We start from the raw sequence: 8,490 nt of genomic DNA on the forward strand, positions 1-8,490 counted from the left end.
TTTGTAGAATTTAAAATGGAAAGAGGACAATCTTCAAGCACTAAAAAAAGAAAAAACTTGTTATCATTTTTTTTGAAGTTAGACAACTCTTCAGATGGACAAGTTGAGGAAACTCCAAGTCCTACTCCAACCATTCCTTCATCATGTGAGCATATTCCATATTTGAATCCAACTTTCGAATCTGATTTTTATATTGAAAGAGATCCGTGTACGAGAAAGCATATGTGTGATCATCCTGTTAAAGAAAGAGATCGAATTAGACAAGCTTATCTTAGTGCAGGACCTTTTTAACCAAAACTTGCACAATACCCAAGTAGACAATGTGGTAAACAAGTGCGTCGATGTCAAGAACATTGGTATGATAAGTTTCGTTGGCTAGAGTATTCTCTGACCGAAGATAAAGCATATTGTTTTTATTGCTTTTTTTTTTCTTGATAATAACCCTTCTTCGAATCTCTCAGCATTGGCAACTGTTGCATTTAATAATTGAAAGAGGGTTAGTCAAGGAGAAAAATTTGCTTTTCTTACCCATGTCGGTTCTTCACCGTCTTCATATCATAATGTATGTGTAAGAAATGCAGAGATTTTGATGAGACTGGGTCATCACATTGACAAAGTGATGAATTTGTATCCCAAGAGGAATGTCAGAAAGCTCGTTTGAGAGTAAGAACATCAATGTTAGCTCTTCAGTGGTTAGCGCTCCAAGGTTGCGCATTTAGGGGCCATGATGAATCTTTATCTTCATTGAATCGTGGAAATTTTATTGAATTGGTTGATTATTCTGGAAAAATGAATGCAGATGTTGGTAAAGTTGTTTTGGCTAATGCTCCAAGAAATGCCACGTACACTTCTCCGGATATCCAGAGGGAGATTTTGCATATTATGGCAAACCGAGTACAAGGTATGATTCGTAATGAAGTTGGAGATGCACCGTATTGTATCCTTGTTGATGAAACACGAGATGCATCTAAACGAAAACAAATGTGCATTGTATTGAGGTTTGTCAATGAAGATGGAATTTTAAGAGAACGGTTTTTTGCAATTAAAAGTGTTAGTGATACTACCTCATTGAATTCGAAAAATCAAATTTCTGATATTCTTAGTAGTCACAACCTTCAAATTCAGAATATGCGAGGACAAGGGTACGATGGTGCTAGTAATATGCGGGGTGCTTGGAATGGGCTCCAAGCATTATTTCTGAAGGATTGTCCTTATGCATATTATGTCCATTGTTTTGCGCATCGTTTGCAATTAACATTGATTTCTGCAGCTAAGGATGTTCGTGACATTTGGCAATTCTTTTCTCATTTGGATAATGTTGTTAACATTATTACTTCTTTGTCTAAGCGTGTTGGTGAGTTGAAAGCTGCACATAGAAAAGAAATTGAGCATTTGTTAGAAACTGGAGAACGGTCGACAAGAAGTGGGGCTAATCAGATTGGAAACTTGCATAGAGCTGGAGCTACTCGTTGGAGTTCTCATTATGAATTTGTAAAGAGCTTGATGAATATGTACGTTGCAACATGTAAAGTCTTTGAGTGCCTGATTGAAAATTCTCCAAGTGCTAGATTTTAGGCTGAAGTTGATGGTGCATACACTTGCATTATAAGTTTTGAATTTGTATTTGTCTTGCATTTGATGAATCAAATGTTTGCAGTTACTGATATTCTATGTCAGACCCTTCGAAAGAAAAATCAAGATATCTTGACTGCTATGAGATTTGTCTACACTACAAAGACTGTGCTTCAAGCTTTGAGAGAAGATGATTGAGAAAAATTCCTTCAAGAGGTAACATCATTTTGTTCAACAAATGATATTTGCCTACCTAACTTTAGTAGTTCATATATGGTTGGTCGATCCCGTGGTCGTGAGTATCCTTCAGTTGAGCATCACTATCATTTTGATGTTTTCAATAAAGCTATAGATTTCTTATTGGTAGAGTTAAATACTAGATTTAATGACACATCAGTCAAACTTCTTTCTCTCAGTGCGACATTGGATCCTAGAAACTCATTTGAATCCTTTAATATAACTGATATTTGCAAGCTTGCAGAGAAGTTTTATCCTCAAGATTTTACACCGCAAGATATATTTTACTTGAAAGCAAAGTTACAACATTATCAAATTGATGTGGTTTCTGATCCTCGATTTCAAGTACCTACTCTACCTGATTTGTATCAAAAGTTGGTTGCAAGTGGAAGGTCAAAAAGTTATGTCATGCTAAATAGATTATTTCGTCTTGTATTGACATTACCAGTTTCTACGACCACTACAGAACGAGCATTTTCAGTGATGAAGCGTGTGAAGTCAGAAATTCGTAACAAAATGAACGACGATTTTCTTGCTGACTGTATGACATTGTACATCGAACGAGAATATACTATGACTTTAGTTATAGATTCTCTTATAGATGAATTTTATGCTGCGAGCAATCGTCGGGGCCCATTTTAGTTGGTACTTTCTTATTTTGATTTATTTTGTCATAAATAAAATTTATGCATTGTTATGAACTTCAAATTATCGCACCAGTATTATATATTGCCATTAGATAATGTTTAAGAACTTTATGTTGAGATTGAAAAAGACTGCAGCAGATAGTTTGATTTGTCCATATGAAATAGATTTTTATTAATAATTATAGCCATTTTTTATTTTATCTCAATTTTTTTTTTCGGGGACGCTGCCCCCAACCCCCAACTATCACACCAACTTTTTTTCTACACCCCTGTTTGCCCCCCCCCCCCCTCACATGAATCCTAGCTATGCCCCTGGTGCCATGGGTTTACACCATTGAGAAAGCGATGGTCGGTACATCAGACTTAGCCGGCTCTGGGGTGATTTCATGTTTTTCATACAAAAAAAAAAGACACAGAGCGTTCACCCTGTCAAGACCTACGATCCAGATCCATTAATTAATGAGACCCAGTCTCACAAGGAAACCATCGTACATAACCACATTAGGAAGAAGTCCTTCAAGGTTGGCGTCAAGAAGGTTACTGATAAAGATGAGCTTCACAAGAAAACCAAGGGTTGTTGTGATAAAATCCTCTTGTAATCAGCAATAGTCATGATTGTAAAGAGACTAATCAACGTCCCTCTCATCTCAAGAAGGGAAGTGGCTGATCCCAACTTGATTTTCTCTGTAAATAAATCCCGCTGTCTCACGTTGAAAGACCGAACCACGTCAAAATCTTTTGTGTGCGTGTGTGCCTTGATTCAAAGTTCGACTTTTCTGTCAATCTTTTACACCCATCTTGTCAAAAAAATGCTATTATCAAAAGGCTGCTGCTTATACGTACATTGGGATGTTTTATAGACATTGTTTGATGCAACAAATGATTGCCAGGTAGACAATATAGCAAGATGTGCGAAATAATATAAAAGAGCAGGATGATGAATGAGTTACAGTACAGACGGGAGGATAGAATCAACAAAATGATATATTAGCTAAGATCGTTCAAGCATGTAGGAGAGGAGACCTGAGCTAGATTTAGCACCAAGTCGATGCAGGGGCGTAGCTAGGATTCATGTGAGGGGAGGGCAAACAGGGGTGTAGCAAAACAAAATTTATTTGTGTGATAGTCGGGGGTTCGAGGGCAGCGCCCCTGAATTTTTTTTTTTGAGATAAAATAAAAATGGCTACAATTATTAATAAAAATCTATTTCATATGGACAAATCAAACTAGCTGCAGTCAGGGCTGGGCTAAAAAATGGATAAAAATCTATTTCATATGGAATCAGGGCAGGGGTAGGACTGGGCTTTTAAATTTTTTTTTTTTTTTAACTGTTTGGGGAGGCAGGACTGCCCCCCCCCCCCCCTAGCTACGCCCCTGAGTCGATGGGATATAGCTTGAATGAAATTAAAAAAAAGGCAAACATCGATGAAGCCTTGAAAAGTGGAAGAGAGGTAGCGTGAGCTTGCATGGAAAGTCAGAGTGGCACAAGATTTGCCATTAATGAATGGATTGTTGGGCCTCACAATGCTGACCGATTAGGTATAGGTAGAGCTCATAATTAAATGAATCGAACAGCTCGTAACTTGGTTCAGTTTGACCAACTCTTTTATGATCGGCTCATATAGCTGGTGAGCCAAGTCAAGAGCAGCTTGTTTAGCTTAAACGAATATAAATATATGTACTTTATGTATGATATATAATTTTAAGTGTAATATATATATATATATATATATATATATATATATATATATAGAGAGAGAGAGAGAGAGAGAGAGAGAGAGAGAGAGCTGCTTGGCCTTTTGAAGTTTTTTAATATTCATATTTTTCTTAAATTTGACTGTACAAATGTATTCTACATGTTTGATTTTATAGGAATCACTTTTGGATCAGCCGATTCCGATAAAAAGGTATGTTCTTATGAGCTTTAAAAATTAATGATCTAAGATTTTAATAAATATTTAAGGCTTAAAAAATCATGTTTATTATCAAAAAACACATGATCCAAGTGTGTTTCCTAGTAAGTTGACCATGTCAAACTTTATGATTGGATTTAAGAAAAACATGAAAAAAACCTTTCAAAAACCCGGTTAACTAGCAGCTACCACCATCGCTATCTTTAAATATATATACCTGTAAAATATGAACAATTATATTTAATAAAAAATATATTTTAAATATAATATATGAAAAATATATAATGTATAAGTAACGTGGTATTTTTTTACATGAGAACATACTTGTCAATCAAATCATGCAATGCTTTTAATGTGTATACAGGGGAAGTTCCATAAACAGCTTTATCTCGTGTGATGCAACTGGCACCTCTCATTGTCCGTCCAATTATCACGTGCCAATGCATTTCTCAGATCCCATAAATTCTGTGGTCTACAATTCGATACTGTATGTGATACATTATATCAAGGAATCTTAGCAACAGCATTACAAAGTTGAATGCTTGAAACCACTGCGTTCTCCTGTTTCTTTGATTCCTATGAAGAAATCGTGGGAAAGAACACTGATTTCTAAAAAGTTATGTCAGCTTTGCACTTCAGTGAAAGTTCTTTCATATAGGGGAGGTTTGAAGGGATTCCCACACGAAAAGAATAAAGTGAGAGAACAAACTGCAGCTCACTTATGCCAAATGCCAACATGACATTTTTCCGTAAAGATACTTGGATGTTTGATTCACTCTGCTGAAAAGGAAGAAAAATTGATGCCACCTCAGCAATTTTCCGCAAAAACTTCCTGAAATAAAGGGCACGTTTGGAAGAGAGAAAAATTCTCATAGGAAAAGAAAGTTTTGCCTACAGAGTTTTTGATATGAGAAGTTTTTCAAAAAAAAGTTTTTCGCTTGTTTGTGTAGCATGAGAAAACAATAATTAGAAAATGTGAAAAAATGAGAGAGAGGATTAGGGTGCCGGTGATGATGGTCAGATGCATGGTGGTGGCGATGGTGAGATGGGTGGTTGGGAGTGTAAAAATAAATTTTCTCTTGGTAGAAAACATTCCTCTAACTCCATGGAGGAATGTTTTCTATTAAAAAAATGTACTTTTTAGAAAACTCCCTCAGTGAAAAAGTCTCTCTAGTTTGAAAGGGTATGAATTTTTCATTTTGCATCACTTTTCTTACATCTTTCTGGCTTCTAAACTGCCCCAAGGGTCTCCAACTGGTCATACTTATGAACATTAAGAGGACTACATCTAAGCATTGTTAAACCCACTGCATGATAGGGTATTATGCAATCAATACCGCAATATCATTGCAAATGGCTGCCTAAGATCAGGTCAGAGGCACCTCTGACAGATTATCGTCAGAGGTGCCTTGGATGCCATTGCTATATGAACGGCAACCCAAACACCATAGTTGGATAGTTTGCCTCTCAGATGGATCTCACAGAAATTTTCACAACCACTTCATCTTTTAAATGAACCTCATCTAAAGCACAAAAAATGAACAACTAAAAAATACTAAAAAATGATGGTGTTTGAATTTCCGTTCATCTCATAAATGAATGGCATCCAAGATACCTCAGAGCTAGTGTTCGCAGAATTATATATGCAGTTACTGCAGCCACCCACCAAGATTCCTTGACTTGTTGGATGTGACTGTAGGTGCACCTGCACCTGCACCTGTTAGGAGTCTTTACCTCAAAATCATGAACATGAGATCCACCCACACCCCCCAACTTTTCCAGATCATCCATTTAAGTTTTTGTCTCCAAGAAAGGTAAAACAAGCTTGTTTGCTAGCTAATTCCTACGCTTTAATGAGTTCAACTTTGTTCCTTATGGAGAATATATGCTTTCTAAATGAGCAACCCAAAGAGAGGTCAGAATTCTTTCTGTGCCCAAAAGTGACTAATCGGTGGAAAAAAGAACCAGTAGAGCTAAAAGATGGTCAGTAAAATAAAGGAAATATTTGACAGGTATATGTTTTCTTATTTTAAGATAAGGATGGCGATTACTACCGACCGATACATTGGTCATGCCCGACAGAAAGAATATCCAATATTAGGGGGATCATACCAGTGTAGCTAGCAGGAACCTTCCAGTAAGATGGTACAAGCAAGCAAAACTTGACCATTGATACCCGAGATAAAAGCCCACTAAAATAAATTGCTTTATCATCATAAACTAAAGTTGAAAGCTCTCGTTTCCTTTCAATGAAAAAAATAATAATTATAAATAAAGCTGAAAGGAACCTATCAAAGCTCTAAGCCCATTGTCTTCACTAGTTTAGTGACCCACGGTTTTATTGTTTTGTGGGCAAGGTAGGATGGTACCCTTTTTCATAAATTTGAGCTAGTTATATAGGTCTAGGTCCAGATATGCGCGCATGAAAGAGATTGGACTCCCATTTGATTGCCACTTGAAAGAGGCTTGGCAATGAGAGTGATGTTTGCTAATTCAGTCCTGCTATAAGGGTCAGAGTCCAACGAATTTTATTACATATATGATAGAATTTCTTATCACATCTTTATATTTATGTTAATAGTTCTAGTCATGAATAAAAAATTTCTACAGTCGTTTGTAAATGCAATCTAGTAGAAAATGAGTTTTTTTTTTTGTAGATCTAACCTTATAGATATAATCTACATAGTTTCTTTACTAGAAAACAGGTTTTAGATCATGTTTTCTGCAATACTTAGGTTTTTCATGGGGTTTAAAATTCAACAGTTCACAATGTACCAAAATTTCATTGACTGAAAAAATCATATTTTTCCGTAAAAAAAAAAGATGATCCAAAGTGTGATCTATATGGTCAGATTGAGTGGATAGAATTTACACCTATGATTTTTCAACTACATTATACAGTAGTCAATAGCAAATATATAGCCATTAATCATATAGATTTGGACAAAGTTACGAGAAGTTTCTTAGATAGGTGGGAAGCTCGCTTCCTAGAAACTCGCTTCAGAATCACGATACTCCTCGCTTTCGAAACTCGATGAGAACCTCAATTCTCCCATGCTTCTCCTATGATTTCGGCATGCTTCATCTATTCTTTTTATATATTCTCTTACTTAACTTTTCTTGTTTTTTATGTATTTTCTCTCACTTTTCTCACTCACTTTCATGTGCTTTCTCTAAATTAGTAGTCATCATTTTTAGATTTTGTTAAAAATTTAATTTTCACACTAAAAAAACATGAAATTTAATATTTGTCACTTTTATTTTAGTTTTTAGTGTTTCATTTTGATTCTCATTCAATTCTTATATTTTTTTTTTATTTCTCGCTTCCCGCTTCCTATACATTTAAAAATGCATTGCTTCTCTCTTTCGCATCCTAGTCTGACAACTTTAGATTTGAATATATCCTTTATTCCAAAAGAAATGTCATCCATGTGATGCTTAACTGATTAACAATCTGTGGCTTTTAGCTTTATCTACTTTACAACATCATGATGCCATATGATCTGGAATAATGTAATCAGTTGAACGATGAAGTAAAAAATTAGTATTATAATAACCATCATAGTGTCATACCTACAGAGTCGACTGAGAAAAAAGGAAACTTCGTGGAGAAAGCAGAAAGAAAAAACCAAAAAGAGGTTTCTAGATATGCTGTAGGAAGGCTCATATCAAGGAGGCTGCTTTCAGATAAGCAACTTTAAGATATACATTGCATGGCAAGTGTCTGACTGTTTTTCTTTTGATAAGCAATTGAAAGTAACGGTTAAAAGGAGGAGGCGTGCTTCTCGGTAAATCTGAAAAATGGATACGGAATCAATGGTGCACTACTTCCGTAATAGGACCAATGTTCATGTGGACATTGAAATAAAGGTTTGAAAACTATACATGCACATTGCATTTCTTTACATCTTTTTACGAATGTAGATTTTACAATCATATTCAATGGATAAAGATGCATATGTCAATTAGGAGAGAGAGAGAGAGAGAGAGAGAGAGAGAGAGAGAGAGAGAGAGAGAGAGAGAGAGAGAGAGAGATGGTCCATTAACTTAGTTATCTGAACCTTGAAGGTAGACAAGCCGCTCATGGTTTGGCATGCAATTAGAGCTTGTTCGAACTCGTA

General features: G+C 35.8%; 1 protein-coding gene across 1 annotated transcript; it reads left to right on the top strand.

The window, feature by feature from the left end:
* Positions 1 to 789: 789 nt before the first annotated feature.
* Positions 790 to 1,575, top strand: LOC149815485 (uncharacterized). The gene has a single exon (XM_089990553.1). The coding sequence runs from the start codon at positions 790 to 792 to the stop codon at positions 1,573 to 1,575; it is 786 nt and encodes a 261-aa protein (XP_089846679.1).
* The last annotated feature ends 6,915 nt before the right edge of the window (positions 1,576 to 8,490 follow it).

This window comes from Nuphar pumila, chromosome 15 (assembly GCF_984573655.1).
Source record: "Nuphar pumila chromosome 15, dmNupPumi1.hap1.1, whole genome shotgun sequence".
NCBI lineage: Eukaryota > Viridiplantae > Streptophyta > Magnoliopsida > Nymphaeales > Nymphaeaceae > Nuphar > Nuphar pumila.